The 18,750-nt window shown below is 42.1% G+C and overlaps 1 protein-coding gene across 1 annotated transcript in view; it reads left to right on the top strand.

Moving 5' to 3' along the window:
* Nucleotides 1-18,750, top strand: part of col16a1 (collagen, type XVI, alpha 1) — a 153,210-nt gene that overhangs the window by 108,150 nt on the left and 26,310 nt on the right. Inside the window, exons 38-48 of the mRNA XM_080735516.1 lie at nt 261-299; nt 872-943; nt 2,845-2,898; nt 10,715-10,771; nt 11,357-11,473; nt 11,962-12,015; nt 12,650-12,724; nt 13,923-13,967; nt 15,542-15,586; nt 18,417-18,470; nt 18,575-18,628. Coding sequence (XP_080591642.1) covers nt 261-299; nt 872-943; nt 2,845-2,898; nt 10,715-10,771; nt 11,357-11,473; nt 11,962-12,015; nt 12,650-12,724; nt 13,923-13,967; nt 15,542-15,586; nt 18,417-18,470; nt 18,575-18,628 — 666 coding nt within the window. The remainder of the gene's footprint in view (nt 1-260; nt 300-871; nt 944-2,844; nt 2,899-10,714; nt 10,772-11,356; nt 11,474-11,961; nt 12,016-12,649; nt 12,725-13,922; nt 13,968-15,541; nt 15,587-18,416; nt 18,471-18,574; nt 18,629-18,750) is intronic.

The following is an 18,750-nucleotide window of genomic DNA, read 5'->3' as shown; positions in this document are numbered from 1 at the left end:
CACACATCGCCATATAGACAGACTCAGACAGCCTTTATTCTGAGTTCATATTGAGGTTTATTCTCTACAGGGGATAGACCGACAGACAGAGAGGGGGAAAAAAACACAACATACCAGCTCAGTCACGGGTGCCTCTCTTTGTTTTGGGGTTCATAATCAGCATTATTATTATTATTATTTTATTTCACACTGGGTGCTTTCCCTATGCCGTCTGTTCAAGCAGCGGTTTGGGTCTGATTTTGACTCCTCTTCACTTTCAGGGAGCTCCGGGAGCACCGGGAGGAAACAATTGGCATCAGGTTTGATCTGTCAGCAATTACTTCAAAGGATCTCTGGCTAATAAGCAATGTATGCCTAAATACATTAGAATTGCCCTCTATAACTAAAGTCAAACATCAAAAGCACCGGGAGTTGTCTATACGGACAACTCCCGTCGCAAGTTGATGATCCAGCCCTATGTATGGAGTGCATGCGATAATAAAACGTGTTTAATATTGCAGCATTTAGTTATTTTTATTAGCACATTACATTCCATATAGGGCTGGACCATATAAGGTCATATGGCATCATCAACTTGCGATGGGAGTGGTCCCTATTGAGTGAAAGACAAACTTGTTTCTGTTATAGAGGGCAATTACAATGTATTTATTAGCCAGGGATCCTTTTTGTCTCCGACTTTTATTTGAAAATGATGTTTCTACAGTGTCACAGTACTCGCTCTCTCTTTCTGTGTGTGTGTGTGTGTGTGTGTGTGTGTGTGTGTGTGTGTGTGTGTGTGTGTCTGTGTGTGTGTGTGTGTGTGTGTGTGTGTGTCTGTGCTTTCATATGTACATGCAAACATGCATTTTATGTTTATATGTTCATATTTCAGGGGCCCCCAGGACCCCCTGGCCCGCCTGGTCCCCCGGGCCCCGAGGGCATAGGTGGCATCCCAGGTCCCCAGGTAAGACCAGAGTGTCTGCAGGATGGTGACGGTGTGTTTGTTCTTGTCCATGCGTTTGAACTGACATGTATGCTACTCCTGAAGCAGACCATATGCAAATGATGGGTGGGTGGGTGGGTGGAATTGACTTGAAGCCAGTGTGTTTACATCAGGGACATGCTGGGCCCCTGATTCAGTCCGGGAAAAAGAGTTGGAGAGGCCCTCATTGCGCGCTATAGAAAGAAGAGATCTCTCTCTATAGCGCTGCTGCTACTCAAAGATTTGTGACAAAGTGACAAGCCAATTACATGAGTTATATTTTGTCGTTGTCGGGTGGAAACCTTGTATGTCCAAAACCGTTTGTTTTGTATTTATCATTTAAAAAAAGATTCAGCCGATCTACAAGCACACAACGCCTCGCACCGCGAGGCGTTGTGTGCTTGTAGATCTGCTGTTTTCACTACTTTTGTGCGACGTCCTTGTATGATGAAGCAGGGCTTTGCTTTGCGAAAAAATGTACAAATTTGATACTTGGAGATACGAGGTTTCTGCCCGACAGTGACGATTTACTTTGTTGGCCGCCCAGCCCCCAAAATGGAACAAAGACCGACATTTTATTCGATTTTTTTTCCTAATGGCCGGCCTGGACCGGCCGGGAATGAACCGGCCGTTCGGGAATTGTCCCGCTTTTCCCAATGGCCAGCACGTCCCTGGTTTACATTATGAAGCTATACATCTATCCTGCAAACTGAATTTGCAAACGGGTGATATTACATTTATCGACGAGCGAGACCCTCGGATATTCAGCTCACTCAGGCTCACGAGCCTCAAGGCCTTACTGTCGCTGCGCCTACCTTTCTGAGAAGCACATGGTCTGCTTTGGAATAGCCTACACGCGTCTGAACTGAATCACATGCTACTCATAATGTAGGCTTTTTGGCTTTGGCAGCTGGGACAATAATATGATGCTTAGAGCGCTGACAAAGTAAGAATTGCTGTGAATGTCAGCAGGCTTTGCAGGGGTGAATACCTTTTAATAATATATGTGTGCGTATATGCAAGCATGACATGATTTACTGAGTCATACTCATAATTCATTAAAGAAACTAGATTATGAATTAGAAATACACAGGCTACAGAAAAGCACTAACCCTTACGGTGCACAATGCACTAACCTACATGGGGAGGCAGGGAGCAAGCCTTGGGTAATGTCAGTCAAGACATGAACATCTATTTGAAGGTTGGCTTATAAAACCATGGACCCGCCATGCACATTCAAAAATACTTTTTTCTTCCCTTCTTTATCAGAGCAGACCTTCAAATAAATGTCACTAAGTTGTACATCACAAAAGACTTAAAGTGTAAGAAAAGAAAGCTCATATATAGGGTTGAATAAACAAGGTCATGTATTGTACTAGCTCACACTTATCTCAAATTCCTGCAGTTAAAATAGTACTTAACCCACATTTTCGGGGGTTTCGGTGCAGGTCACTACATTCCATCAGAGTTAGAGATTCTTTACTCTGTTAAAGTCACTCAGGTCTCTGTGGGAAAGATATAAATAAAATAATACTGTACCTCACAAGTCTATGTCTGAATGGGGGGAGATAAAGTATGGCAAGTACAAAATTGGTATTTGACATATTACAAAGATTTGTGAGTGTTCTTTGAACTGGTTATGTGTTATTTATGTCAGACAGCATATAACCGCACAGGGGCAAAACATAAAGGTGAATGGTGTCCAGAAGCAAAACTAACAACGCTCCATGTTCTAGAAACAGGAATAAAAAAGGCAAGGTTTTTATTGGCTTTCCTCCTGTCCCTAATCCTTTTGAGACTGGCTGACAATTGGTGGACTGTAGATGGGAGTGGCTGGCCTTTGATTGGCTACAAACCAGTTCAACCTCAGTTCCTTTTTTCAGGGTTTCCCTGGCAACGACGGGTTACCAGGGACACCGGGTTTGCCCGGACACAGCGTAAGTAAAACTATCTGAGAGCCCATGGGGGAGGTTGCTCTTCCCTGCTGATTCAAGATCAGGTTTACTTATAACCAGTGGTGGAAAAAGTACGCACATTTGTTACTTAAGTACAGGGTTCCCATGGTCATGAAATTCCTGGAAATATTTTGAAATTAGAAACACATTTTTCCAGTACTGGAAAAGTTTTGGAATTGATCAAAAGGGTCCTGGAAAAAATAGCTATGCATTGTCTTTGGTTATTGATTTTGTTAATACCTCTGAAATGACAAATTAAACATTGGCCTAATTGTCAAATATTAGAGGCAGAAATTGTGAAAATAGCAGATCTACATGCTCACAACGCCTCGCAGCACGAGGCGTTGTGAGCATGTAGATCAGCTATTTTCACAACAAAACTGTGTTATACAAAATTCCTCTACTCTTAGTGCTCATCATGATTATTTCGGGGGTCACGGCCTGAAATGGTTGAGAACCACTGGCATACACTACCTGTCTTTGGGCATTGCGCATAGGAGTAAGCGACTCGTTATTAAGCTGAATTGTTGTTATATAGTCCTGGAAATCGGGTAAAATATTCTGGAAAAGTTTTGGAAAAGTTTTGGAAATTAATTGGTAAAGATGTGTAGGAACCCTGTAAGTAAAAGTATCAATACTGCAATATAGAAGTAAATGTCAGGAATTCAAAATTTACTTGAGTAAAAGTATGAATGTTTTGGTTACAAAGTGTACTTAAAGTACCAAAAGTAGAAAGTACTTATGTAGAAAGTCCTATTTGAAGTTTTCAAATGTATAAAAACCTTTTGAAAATAGCAGATCTACCAACTCACAATGCAAAGCATCGGGACGCATTGTGAGCTTGTAGATCGGCTATTTTCAAAAGGCCGAAATGTAAGAAGTTAAGGTATGTTTTGTAATAATAATCAAAATCTGCAAAGTAAATAGTAACTCAAGTTTTCAAATAAATGTAGTGGAGTAAAAATACAATATTTGGATCCGAGATGTAGCGGAGTGGAAGTAAAGTTATTGGTAATTGGAAATACTCAAGTAAAGTACAAATACCTCAAAATTGTACTTAAGTACAGTCCTTAAAGAGGTGGTCCCATAGTTTTGTACTTTTTCTCTTTTGTATGTGACTATGGAGTTAACATTACTCTAATAGACTCCCAGGTGTGGTTATAATGTGCACATTTGCCTTCCCTGTGTATTTTTGGTTTCTTCCTGAAAGCTGAATACCTCTGTGTCAAAAGGCCTGATGGAAAAACACTGATTAATTGACATCATAAAATAATCCCCTCCCTTTTTACCATACACCCAACACTGTGGGTGTGGCTAACCTCAGCTGGGTCACCACCCACCTGACAACCAGGCATACCTAATGAACTGGTGGGTGTGGCCACATAAAAAAAAAAAACATAACTCCCTCTTTCTGTACACTTTTTTGGAAAGAAATCTTCCTCCTAGTATAATCATAATACCTGATCATAATGTGGGGGGGGGGGGGGATCATGGCACCCAATCTTTAGGTAAATGTACTTAGTTACTTTCCACCACTGCTTATAACCCCTGAGGATTCTTTCGCCTGGGGTCAGAGCTTCTGATCTAGGCACAGTCATGGTGAAGGGCAACTTCTGCTTGGAGAGGGAGGAGAGATGGTGGAGTAAGGTGAAGTTGCCTGAGGACTCTGATCTGGGGTCAGGTTTGGGCTTTCTTTTCCAGTAATGGACCATCAAAGCTGATCCCTAGCCAGTGCTCAAGGGAAACTTCACCTTGAAGCTAGAAGGTTTTGGAGGTTTTAGTCAGACAGAGAGCAAAGTGTCGCCAACACAGGGACTGAAGGAGGAGTTTGGCGGGGCTCAAAGGGTTCTTCAAAGGAATGGAGCAGTCTGGAAATGAGTGCACTTGAGAGTTGAGAGTGATCTTATTGAGAGTTAAGGTCCTTATAGACTGATCTCCTGAGCACCGCCCCGTTGGAGCGCACCACCATGACTGTGGTGTAAAGTCAACAGTCCCTCAGTGCTGCTGCTACGACGGAGGAGAGTGGTGTCCATCTGCTCACTCATTTTCACCTGCTTTTTACTAACATAACTTTACAAAGATTGTACTTTGTTCCCACAAAGAACAGCGCGGGAGGTTTCGGAAATCTTTGGTTAGCTACTTACTCTTAATGTTTGCATGTGGCCTCTGGGAAGCCTGCATGTGTCTTTTGTTTTGGTCCCGGTGTATTCATAATGATAATGAATACCTACTCCTCCCGCGGGGGAAATTCAGATATCGCAGCCCAACCCAGCTGCTTTTTTTATCAGCTTCAACCCAGCTGAACTCAACCCAGTGATGCCCACAAGGAGCACAAGGGGGAAGGGGAGCAGTGGTAGCTGGAGTGGGGAATCGTACCTGCGACCTCTGGGGCCTCCGGAGTCCTAGGTGTGGACACTAACCACTCAGCCACCACTGCTCTGAAGCAGTACGTAGCCTGCAGCTGATGGGTGAAACACGTTCTCATTTAAGTTCAGCTAACGTTTATAACATCATTGTTAGTAAGTTAAGCTACTGCTCATGTGTGTGCTCACCTCCACCGGCTGTCTGTCAGTCTGTGCGTCACACGTCACGTCACACTTTTGCCCTACTCATATCTCCGTTACCCCTGTCCATGCCAAACTTTGCACACACACTCCTTGGCTGCCAAACCACAACTACCAACCCTCATTTCTCTCCTGGCCCTCTTCTAGCGCCACCATGAGGCCGATTCTTGCAAAACACATGTTTGGACACTGCTCCTACAGATTTTTCCCTAAAATCACACAAAGCGGTACACACTATCTCTAAAGTCATGTCATCAACATGGATCTGTCCCATTTCCCATATTCCCTCCTGATTGGCTACCATTGCCTTCTAAAGTTTGTGTATGCGACCTGACGGTCGCTTATCTCCTGATTAGGGAGTCTTACTGGTTAAATAGTAGTTATTTGGTCAAACTATGGCAGTCTAATGAACAAAAATACTAGCAGGACGCTAGGATGTTTTTATGTTGTATGGTAGGGTTCTGCCCATAAACATTCAGACACTTATGTAACAAAGTCCTTTAGGTTGATATTTTTAATGCACTTCTGGCGAAGATCTTTGACCTCTGCATGCACTGAGGGACTGTTGACTTTACACTGCAGTAATGGCGTGCTACACAGGGTGGCAAATCAGGGAATCAGTCTATAAACCGGGGGTGTTAATTCTGTGTGATTAATTCACATTAATTTAAACTGATGTTTACATCCGCATCAGAATGTGAATGAAAGCATCAACCTGTATGGACGAGGCAATCATTTATTCGTCACGCTTCCGTGTAAGGACTTTAACTGTAGCGGGAGACATTTTGAAATAAAGCAATGCGATCACAAAATAAGTACAGTACAGCATGATGTACGTATTCATATTAATAATAAATACAATACAAATAAAATAAAACATCACAGACAGTCACAGACTCACTGTCCATTGGGCAAGACACAGAGATGAAGAGAGATCTAAATGGCATGTGTGTCTGGGTAGCATACTTGCTTTATATACTAAATTTACAATTTACTGTTTGTACTTTGAATGAACTGTGTAACATGTATAGATAAATGATATGTATGAATGGTATATGAATTAAGGCTATTATTATTATTAGTATTATTATATTATCTACTATAACAATTCATAAAGAAATCACCTGTGTTTTGCTACTCTGGAGGTGGATTTACAATCAGAGCCTCTGTCTCTCTTATTCTCTCTGACTGAGGTTTTTATTTTCCACACTGCTGGCATTGGCTGCTATACAGCCAGAAATCCCCCCTCCCACTGTAATCACTTTGCCCACAGTGGAACATTCTGCATCCTCAGTCTGACTCACAAATACACACTGACACACACACTCCAGAACTGCTCCGACCTTGTCGTTGTTAGACAAACCTTCCAGTTTCTCCTTTGTTCCGTGGATAAGCATGTTATATGTCAATGGATTCGCAGCATAGCCTCTCCCAATGCTCAAAGTCATCTTCAGAATGAATCATTTGAAATTTGCGATATTTGGATGAGCCCGATAGTTACTGTAGCAAATTGCACAGCATTTCAGCTAGAGTGCAACAGAAGTGAATATTGCACATTGACATATAATTATAGACAAGCTTCTCTGTGAGTGCCTTTTTAATGCACAAAGCCTGGTTCTCGCCAGTACAACAGCCCATAGTGTGCGGCGTAAAATAGCCTTTCTAGTTAATTGCCCCAGTTTGAACAATCTCAAATGGGTTTGTAATGGCTTTGAACCTGGGCCAGGTGCTATATCCAGGACAGGGCCAGTCTGTCTAAAGCAGTACGTGTCTTCTATTAAATCATTTCTTAAAACATATTTTTATTATAATTTAACGCTTTGAAGTTGTATAGTTTAATTAATGATTTATTTCTCACTGCACTTTATATTTTATTGGCCTACATGAATTAAAGCACTGGTTTTGTCTGACGATAGCATTGTCATTATGTCCCCATGGAGACTTAAAGGGGGATGAAACAAATTGTTGTTGTCGGGTGGAAACCTTGCATGTCCAAAACCTTCCTTTGTTTGTCATTATTTAAAAAAAAAAGATTTAAAATAGTGAAAATAGCCGAACTACAAGTGTTGTGTGCTTGTAGATCTGCAATTTTCATTAGTTTTGTGTGACACTTTTGTATGATGAAGTAGGGCTTTAATTTACAAAAATATATTCACATTTGAAACTTGGAGTTACAAGGTTTCTGCCTGACATTGACAAAATGACAAATTAAGCTTATGGTAAACTTTGACAGTTTTGTTTTGAATTTAAATGTTGCACATTCGGCACCTACTGCGCGCCTGTCCACCCTGAAAAGGGGGTCCCTTCTTGAAGGGGTCTCCTCTGGAAGGGGGTCCCTTCTTGAAGGGACTCCTTCACAAGGTTTCCTCCGTTCTTTTCCCATCCAGGGTTTTTTCTTGGGTATTTTTCCATGTCTAATTGAGGATCTAAGGAAGGACAGGGGCTGTTGTTTGTTTCATTGTTAATCTCATCTTAAAACTTGCTTTTATCGAAAGGCCTTTCCATAATTTAAATCTATAAGTTATTGATTTTTAATTTCCCATTGCACATTTATAAATGTCATCATCTTTTAATTCTGTTGTTTTTATTTGATTTGATTATTTCTATAGTTTTATGTAAAGCACTTTGTAACTTTGTTTTCGATAAAAGCTCTATAAAGACTCAATATAAATCATCCCACTCCATTTTATGGGGAGCAGACAGCATTTTAGTTTAATTTATGAATGGGCTTGGGGGGCGCTTGGTTATGTGTCAAATCCTAAAGCTACTAATGGGCAACATGACTCCACTGGAGTGTGTGGGAAAAATGATGTAATGGGTGACTGTTGGTATGTGCAGAGTGTATTCTTCTGGGTGGAATAAAGCCTGATTAATGCTTGGTTGCATGAAAACAGCTGATCCACAAGTTCACGACTTGTCTCCTGCAACGTGTTGTGCGCTTGTAGATCGATTAAATCCGATGTGTGGCGCCAACAAGTATAAATCAGGCTTAAGGTTGGGTGACTGACAACAAGCTATACCTCCAGAACCAAATTTGTAGTTAGTTTAGCTAGAAAAGGAACTTCAATTAAGTTTTGTATCTTTCCAGTGTTTTTTGTTGTTATTGTGTTTATTTTACAAAGGCAAATGTCATTGCTAATTAGAATCTCCCTTTTTATTTTGTATTTTATTGCGACTGCCTAGGCCAGGGAGAGAAATATTGAGTTCAGTATAGTATTTGCAGTGTCGGCCAGCCGTCCTGTCTATTGCCTGAAATGCCTTTGAATGCTGTGATTTAAATGCCTGACACCATGGCATAATGTCTACACAGTACACAGTGTGATAGTACACTTTGACAGTGATTCAATTTGTGTTTCAATTTTAATCCATCATCTCATTCTCATGCAAAGAAAAGTGTTAGTAGACAGACTTGGTGATTTCAGCATAACATAATAGTACAGTTATGCTGAAACGTTGTTTTGGTAAAATACTCTCGGTATAAATCATCCCACCATTACATGAGACACTTTGCTATGTTTACCTATAACAGAGGGTATAGCACTGGTTGGTTTTGTTTTGGAATTATATGCTCATTGTTTCCATAAATCTGGGACATTTAATAAAACAGCCTCAAGGGGGGAAATAAATCGCCATGTGGCCCATGGTAGTGAGGGATAAGTTGAGCCGTTAGCGTTGAGTGACGAAAAGAGGTGCTCTGTCAGTTTGTATTGTACTGTATCACTCACTCTATTCACAATATCCACCAGAGGGCGCTGAGGCGGCTCATCTATGCACACCTCTAGGTTTCCTTGTCGCTACAGCTTTCTTATAATACATTTATTGTGTACATCACTGTCATGCATGTTGGAAGAACGTGTGTGTGTGTGTATTCAAGGATTGATTCCGTTAAGTAATCAAACACTAGTGCTTATACAGTAGTTGCACGCACACACATACAAATCAGTCTAAATACCTCACCCTCGCTCCATTTGCCAATCCATTTCTCCATTTCTATGTCAGTGTCTATGCATAAATACAACTTGGATAGGGTCCATGATCAAGCTGTTTCACATAAAGATCAAAGGATTTGTTTGTGTGCATGTAAATGTGGCCAGTGATAGTGAGTCATGGAAAATAGGTTACAAACCAATCACCAGTTATACTGTAGTGGGATATGCTCTGTGACTTTGAGTGTGACCCATTTATTACTGTAGCTTGAAAACAAAAAAACTCCTCTATAAAGACATAGGAGTCAGCAGCCACCAGACCACATGACACATTTAAACCATGTGTTTACCCCACATCATGTTTGTGAATCAGGAAATCCATCCTAAAGAATAAAAATAGACTGTGCCAGTACCATCATTTGTTGTTGAAACAGTTGGAGTAAAACCTTTCACAAGAATATTAGAACCCTTTATCTGAGCTTAATTAGACCAAGATGAAGTGGGGTCCCATAAAAATGGGCAAACTTCAAGCAGTCGAGCAAGGACTTAGTTAAAAAGGCTTTTTAACTGCCTGCGTGTGCTTGAAGTTTGCCCATTTTTATGGTACCACTCCTAATCTTGATCCTGTTTTGACTTTGTGAGCACCTCATCACCATTTCGACTGGAATCGTCACCCAGTGAACTCTAGAAGCCCTCGGCTCACCTTTGTTCCTTAATTAGACCACTTTCTGTTTGCTGAATGGCGAAAAAGTTTTTTTTTTTTTGTTTTATACTTTTCAGTTTGAAAAGAATTCATACTGTAGCCTATAACCCAATTTGACTACTTTCATAGCCTTGTCTCTCATCACCGAAAATAATAGATCTTCAAGCAGAAAACAACAAAAACCCAACCCAAAAACTATTTTTGGCAAGCGACACTGTCATGCAACAAAGTATAAATTAGCATTATGTCTATGGCTCTGGTTCATTCAGCTCACAAGCCAGTTTATTGTTCATCACTCATTTCCCACCTTGAGACTTTTGTCAGTGTGTGTTTGACTGTTACACACACTGAAATGGAGGGTTTCTGGGGCAGTAGTCAATTCCTGATATGGTATCATGTTTTCTTGAAATTGTCAATGTTCCAACCAACATAGAATAAATTCAATACTGTTTTTTCTAATTCTATTTATACAAGCCTTTGTGCAAAAAAAAAATTGCAAATCAGGAGTTGACTTATGTTACTTGGCTTAGTTGGGCTGTCTTTAATGTCTTTTAATCTCTGCATCCATTATTAATTGAATTTCCATTCCCCTGCCCCCTTCATAGAGGCCTAGTGGGCAGCACCAGCAGCTGCCTCAAGACTCCACAGAAGGGGATGGTGATGTAAGTTATTCAGCACAGGGGTGCATTATGGGGAATGGAGTTTCATGGTTATGGATTACTGTGCTTGCTGTCCTTTGCTCACATGCTCAGTAAATAAAGGCCCAATCCGGGATTTGTGTAGACCATATACATTTGAGTTATATTCACATACATTTTGAATTCAAAATAAAGGCCTGATTTATTCCAATGTTTACAAACATTACCAACATAACCAAACTTGTCACAGCCCCACAAAACCGCCAAATTCAGTAAAAAAAAGAAAAGAAAAGAAAAAAAAAACAATTCATTTGTTTAATCCTATCAAGAGCTGAGTCAATCACCAGCTATTTGTTTTTATTTACTTTTTTTGGTGTTGGGGGGCGACCAATTTGTTTATGTTTGGATCACTGATTGTGCCTTTAGCATTACAACTGTTAATGAAGTTAACAGTTCTACACACTGTACCTACTTTACCGTATACTTGTATCAATATAAAAAGATACTATGCTACCATGTACTGTATCTTTTTATGTCTGTGTCTATATGTACAGTGTATGTGTGTTCCCGTGTAGTGTATGCTCATGCATGTGTGTTCTGTGACAACAGGGCTGTGTGGATGGTTGCTCCCACGGCCTGCCAGGCGTGCCAGGCATGTCCGGTGCCAAGGGAGAGAAAGGAGAGCAGGGCAAATCTGGTGCTAACCCCCTGGACGGCTGTGAGAGGGTGAGAACCCGGCGGGGGAGGTGGTCGGAACATTTCGTTGTTGTAGGGGTGGAAACCTTGTATGTCCAAAACCTTTCCTTTTTTTTCGTTATTATTTTTAAAAGATTTAGAATAGTGAAAATAGACTATCTACAAGCACACGACACATCGCATCGCGAGGCGTTCTGTGCTTGTAGATCTGCTATTTTCACTACTTTTAGGGCTTTAATTTACCAAAAAACATGCACATTTGAAACTTGGAGATGCAAGGTTTCTGCCCGACAGTGACGATGTACAGCATGATGTTCGGTCATGATTCCGTCCATCCTAGAATCATGTGTAATTCTGTGTAGCACTGTGTGTTTGTGTTTGCAGTGCAGCTACTTTGTTGAATGCAAAGAAACAAGACTGCCTCACATTTGCATGGTTGCCGGGGTGGCGTGATGTGAGTAATTTGTTCTGACATAGACTTGCGTCGCGAATGTAAATTTGTCCTGTCGGGCTTGCAGTGTATGGAGAGACTGCAGAGAGAGGAGACCCCACAATCACCACCACCACCACCAGTAAGTCTGTTAGTCATGATGCTGCGTACGCTGTCACACAGTGCACACACACACAACAAACACACACACACACACACACACACACACACACACACACACACACACACACACGTATGCAGACCAGTGTTGATTTTGTCGACTAAAACTGTGACGGAAAATATTTGTCGGCTGCCTTTTCTCACTGACGAAAACTAAATAAAATCTAGGCTATGATGACTAAGACTAATTATATTTACAATTTCGTCAACAAAAGCTAGACTAAAAAATGTTAGGGAGGGACTAGTGGAGAAGAAATCCAGTAGAGAAGAGAAGTAATTTTATGTTTGGTTGTGCTCGGGTGTTGTGTTCTGAAAATAGCAGATCTACAAGACAAGTTGTGATCATAAATATCTGCCATTACGACCCCATCAGTGCCCGCCAACATACATTTTAGTCGACAAAATCGACTGTAGATCTTATATTTAGTTGACTAAAACTAGACTAAAACTAAAACCTTTCAGATGACTAAAATACGACTGAAACTAAATGGAATGTTATTCAAAAGACTATGACTAAAACTAAATCAAAAGTTGGTGTCAAAATCAACACTCATGTAGAGTAGACACATCGCATAATGAATCTCCTTCCCTTATAGAACAATGACGGACCGTGCACAGGAGTACCAGGAGTACCAGGATCGCAAGGGTCACCGGGTCCAACAGGAGAGCAGGTGAGGAGAACGTGTGGATGTGTGTGTGTGTGTGTTCTGTGCTCCTGTGCGTCTGTGTATGTGTACGAAATGGATGGATGTTTATATCTTAACTAATGAAGCGTCAGCGTTAGTTTATGCAGGACATGGGAGTCGTCCCGCCCAGCTGTAGTCAGCTGTCAGTCAGCTCTGTTCTCATACCTATTATCATATCTGCTGGTCATTACATCACATGACTGCCATACTCCAATCAAAGCTCTCAATCAGTAGAGAAGGCTCCTTTAAATACGGCTTGCTTTCTCTACCTATGTTTGGTTCCGAAGCTTCGGAATCATTCACTGCTAGCTGCCTTATGCAATAAATGGTTACTCTACTTAGACGGGAGTGTTCCTAACTAAACTGTATCTGAATCTAAACTGAATCTATGCTGTCGGCGGCGCGACGCTTCCCAGGGTGCCGATCCCGAATTAATTCGGCTTTTGATATAAAATGAATTAAACACTCGGAGGCCTTCCCGAAGCCTGAGGCAAAATTTTTGAGCTGTCCGTCGGCCGCGATTTGTTTACATCGGCCCACGAGAGCGTCGCGCCGCCGAATCCAATGCATTCTCAGATCTTTGAAGCTCATTTTCTCTGAACTATGCTTTTATGGAAGAGGACAAGGTTTATTTACGGCTAAATCGCCGAAAATTGGGCTTCTAACATGAGTGATAGCCTATAGCTAACTTCAAGCTAACTTCATCCGGGTCATTTTCATGACACGCACGAACGTGATCACGCACGTCACGGCTACGCAGGGCCCTCAATGTTACAGCGCTGGTCTATAGGAGTGAATCTGGCAAGGCGCTTAGACTTTGGCGCCCTCAAGTGGCGTGGCACTGGAAGTGTTAAGACACATGTCATAAGACACATGTTTGCACATGAACTTACAAGTTTGTGTGCTGACTGGATCGCTCCTTGAATGGATTCATTGGACAGATGACAGACCCTAGCCGTAGCTCTGTCAGGTACACGTCTACCATTAGAGGACGCTGGCATGAGTGCCTCTTTTAGCTCCGGAGGGGCTGGGTGAATGTACTGTTTCTCGTTTTTTTATTATCTTTGTAATGTATTGTTTTTTTACCCTGTGGTCCTTGAGCCTGTAATAACGTCTATATAAACACTGTATGTGCCTATAAGACACATGGGAAAGTCAACTTTTTTCCTCTGCTCCCCTCCAGGGTTCTCAAGGTCATAGAGGTCAAGCAGGTCAACCAGGGAACATGGTAAGACTTTATAAACTCTTAAAGTTAATAAATTACTTTTCACTTCTCTACTATATTCAGCCCTGGTTTTCTCCGTACCATCTCTAGTGTGTAGGTGTGTGTTTGTGCGTGCGTGCGTGCGTGTTCAAGTCCATTGTGTCCCTGGCCAACTTTTTAAAATGCATTTTGCTGTGTATAATGAGACGGGCAAATGTGTACATCAGAATGCTCATCAACATGTAGAAAATGTGCAGACATTATGTATATCTTCACTGTTGGGCAGAAACCTTGTATCTCCAAGTTTCAAATGTGTTTTCTTTTTTTCGTAAAGTAAAGCCCTGCTTCATTTTACAAACTAGTGAAAACAGCAGATAAACAAGATAAAATAGCCTCGCGTTGCGAGGCTATTTGCACTAGTTTAAATCATTTTTTAAAATGATAGATACAAAACGAACGATTTCGTACATACAAGGTTTCCACCCGACAACGACGATACGGTGGGTTATGGTTCTTGGCACACAGAGAGTTTTTTTGATTGTATGCGTTTTCCCATTCATTACTCTCCAAAATCAATCATTCATCAGGAACGCCACGAAGCACTTTGTGGTCCCCGCCTGGCAATGCTTGGTTATTAACTCAGTGAACATTTTCCTACATTTTAGGACTTGCATTTTAAAGATCAAGCCTCTTGGAGAGCAGCTCTAGCTCTCGCTGTTTTCCATGAGCTCACAGAGCCCCCTGCTGTTTGTGACGGGGAACTTCTTTGCCGGTGCTGCTTGGGACTGGTGTAATGTAACATTACCCGCCCACGCTAACCTTTGAAATGTTGATGCCACAGCTGCACATGCTGGCACTGCCTGCTGTGCCACCTGATAGCGATGCAACTTTATTATTCAGCGACGACATTTGAATAGAACTGATTTCAGATGCTGTGCCAATATGGGCTCTCTGTATGGCACTAGCACTGAAACAACAACAACAACGCAAGGAAATGGATGTGCTGTAGATTGAAACCCAGAGAGAACCCAGGTCACATTTATTTAAGGCAATTGTTTGTGTTGTTTCTTCATATATTGGGTACATTTGAAGAACCGTAATGTTGAAAGGGCCTTCTTAACCCATTCATTATTTTATACTTTAGCTATTGAAAAACAGCAGATATACAAGCTCACAGCGTGGCACCGAGTGCCACGTTGTGAGCTTGTAGATCTGCTGTTTTTGAAAAATCAAGTTTTCAAGATTTTTTCAAAAATAGCAGATGCCGCGCTGCGAGCTTGTATTCATGGGTTGCATTTGTTGTCCTAAACCGGACATATTGAGGACCAACACACACAGGTGTTCAATTTGTCTGATTGGCATAGAACCAATGTTCTACGTTAATCAAAACACCTGTTTAGGTCCTCAAAATGGCTGATGTAGGACTACAAATGCAACCCATAAATATCTGCTTCAATAGTTTAAAGCATAACATAATGGTTATGCGTAATATTGTGTTCCCGGTCTAAATGGGTTGACATAATGGTATCAAGACAATTTAAAGGCCTTTGTGGTTGTCGTTTTAGGTGTCGTTTCTCATTGTGTGTTTCTGCCTGCAGGGTCCTCCTGGTTTCCCGGGTCCCCAGGGCCCGTCCGGATTACCCGTAAGTCTCACGCCATCTCTTCCATCTTCCATAGGACAAGATTCAACACTTTCTCTTTCTCTACCGCCGTCGCTTGCTCGTTCTTGCCTCTCTCTCTGCCCGTTACCTTTTTTTTCACTTGCTGACTTCACACTATACTGTGTTACGTGTTTGTTTGGCTGCCACTTAGTCTCAATTCTGCACCATCCCTCTTTTAAATCAAGCAGTTCCCCGCAGTGTTGATTATGCCGTTTTACCCATCTCCATCTCTCTCTGTCTGTTTTTCCGTCTGTCTGTCTGTCTGTCGGGTCTCTCTCTCTCTCTCTCTCTCTCTCTCTCTCTCTCTCTCTCTCTCTCTCTCTCTCTTTAATGAAAGTTATTTCAGATGAGGAAACGATTCCATTGTCTCTCTCCAGTTGTTCAATTATTCCCCCTGTCTAAGTGATGGAGAGCGTGACTGCTGTGCCGACAAAATGCTGCCCCCCCCCCCCCCCCCCCCCCTCATACAAATTCATTGTTTTAGCGGGAGAGAGACGTGAGAATGGATGAGCCGCGTGAGCTCGCGGCATGGAATCCACGCGCAGCGCCGCAGCGCTTAATGCCAGGTGTTAAGTTCTGCAAGCATGTGTCTGTTCCAGAGAGAAAGGTTGGGATAAGAGAGAGAGAGAGAGAGCATTTGCAAACCCCCGCTGCCCAGCTTATTACTCATATTCGGCTTTGTTAATTGTTTTTTTCCACACCTGATTAAAGAGCACCGACCGAAAGAGATGGATTTCATAATGAAAGCGGGCAGGCTTTGATAACTCGTCATGTCTGAGTCTGCATCGGGGCCTCTCCTAATGTCTCTCGTGCAGAGTGAGAGCTGAGACGAGAAAGCACTGTAGCCACGGGGGCAGGGGTGTCGCACCCAATTCTGGGCCCTGGGTACAAGGATTCACTCACATTTTGTGCTTAGAAAAAATAGCTGATATACTAGCTACTGATATACTAGCTCGCATTCTGTGCCGCGCTGTGAGCTTGTTAATCTGCTATTTTTGAAAAATCGTGAAAAAGTCCAAGGTTTTTTGATGTTTCTATGTCAGTGGTGCTCCAACTTCTTCATGTGAAGGACCCCCAAAATTATATGTATTTGGCCACGGACCCCCATCTCAAAATATTTAGTTCCAGGGACCCACCAGAAGCAAAATTTGAGTTACAAATGTTCACTCAAAAAATACATACAGTATATTCAAAGATTTGCACACATTTTCATGACTTTTCAAAAATAGCAGATCTACAAGCTCGCAGCGCGGCACTCGGTGCCGCGCTGTGAGCTTGTATATCTGCTATTTTTCAATAGCTAAAGTATAAAATAATTAGGGCCCCTCCACCTTGGGCCCTAGTAACTCAGTCCCACTTTCCCCCCCTTGTGACACGGGGGGGTTGAGTGAGTGGGAGGGGGATTGGGGGGGGGGGGGTGTAACACATAAAGATCAATATTTTCTGTAGGGAAAAAAAACTAAAATCCATGAATTCGCCTCTACCTGTTTGAGAAAAGGTGTGGATCAATCTCCCAGATGTCAGGACAGCCCTTCTAAACCGCCAAACCGAGGCCCCCTTAGAGCCTCAGTAGCAACAGAGGACATGGTGAAACATGCAGGCGTCCCAGCGGGATGCTGTAAAGGCCAGTTAGCCGTTTCCTTCATGTGGTATCGGCTGGCCTTGTCCTTGCTACCGTACAGGCTGAATGAGGCTTCATTTCTGTCAAGGGAGCCCCTGTCCTGGCCAATCATATTACCTCCCCTCCCCTCTCCTCTCCTTTCCTCTCCTCTCGATTTTTCTGAGTATCTGACTGGTACTCAAGTATTTCTATTTTTGGACACTACTTATGACATTCAGTCACTGCACTACATTTCAAATACAATTATTGTACTTTTGACTCCACTACATTTCTAGGAAGGGAAAAAAGTACATTATTACATTATCTACAAGCTCACAACTCGTTGCGAGCTTATAGATCTGCTATTTTCACTATTGATATCTTTAAAGAAAAGTTGTGGAATATCTTTATTTATTTTACTTTTGAATAATTAAGTATTTATCATCGAGTGCTCCGGTACATTAACTCAAGTAACATTTTGACCGAGCTACTTTTCACTTAGTAGTTTAGTAATAACTGACCGGGAGTATTTATACTCTCAAACACTGGTTTGGACTCATTCGTCCTTGCCTCTCCTCCATTCTCTCTCTCCTCTCATCTCTCTCTCGCTCCTCACTCCTCTTCTCCTGTCAGAGGCGTCAATTGGGTATGGCAAGGTATGGCAGCTGCCATACCTTGCTATCAGGCTGAACTGCCACTATCAGGCTGAACTGCCATATTTTTGTTTTTTTAGTTAATTTAACATGCACGACAGGCATTCATGAGATAGTAGCCATCATGTTTTCTTCAAATGTAAACAAACATGGCTTCTATGTTTGAAAGATGGGGTTGGTCTGGGGGTCAAACATGCAATTTTGCGATCGCGATCATGCCTAGTAGATAGGAGGAAGTAAAGTTAAAAAATAAATAAAAAATGTTATGATTTTATTAATTTTTTAATGCAAATTCGGCCCCAACTCGTCAAACAACGTGAATAGCTCTGGAAACTCGGGAGGGGGCAGCAAATGAGTTAAAATCATAAAATGATACTATCCACTGATAGTAATCATCATCATCAAGCCTGTTGCTAAGGTATGGCAACATGACTGGTGTCATGCACGCGCGGCGCGCATGACAACAGTCATGATTCCATACCTTAGCTTTTGCTGAACTGACACCACTGTCTCCCGTCCAATCTCTCCCTAATCCTTCCTGGTGCTCCTCATCCTCCAGGGTCAGCAGGGTGAGAGAGGGACCGCTGGTCTACCTGGAATGAAGGGTGAACAGGTAGGGCTCATCCAGTGCATGGGTGTACGTTGTGTATTCTCATATGTGGAATACAAATTCGTTTTTTTCACCCGGTTTGATTGACATACACCTCCCTACCTCAGGGGCCTTCGGGGACCTCCGGATATCCAGGACTCCCGGGACCCCCAGGACTTCATGTAAGTGTCACACCCCCCACCCCACAAGTAATAAGTACATTGACTCAAGTACTGCACTTACTGTAAGTACAGTTTTGAGGCATTTTTTATTTATTGAAAACTCGAAATGGGGCATGCTTGCT

This window comes from Nannobrachium achirus (genome assembly GCF_963921795.1).
Source record: "Nannobrachium achirus genome assembly, chromosome: 10".
In the NCBI taxonomy this organism is placed as follows: domain Eukaryota; kingdom Metazoa; phylum Chordata; class Actinopteri; order Myctophiformes; family Myctophidae; genus Nannobrachium; species Nannobrachium achirus.
Note: the sequence above shows the minus strand (reverse complement) of the source record. Positions and strands in the feature narration are given on the sequence as shown.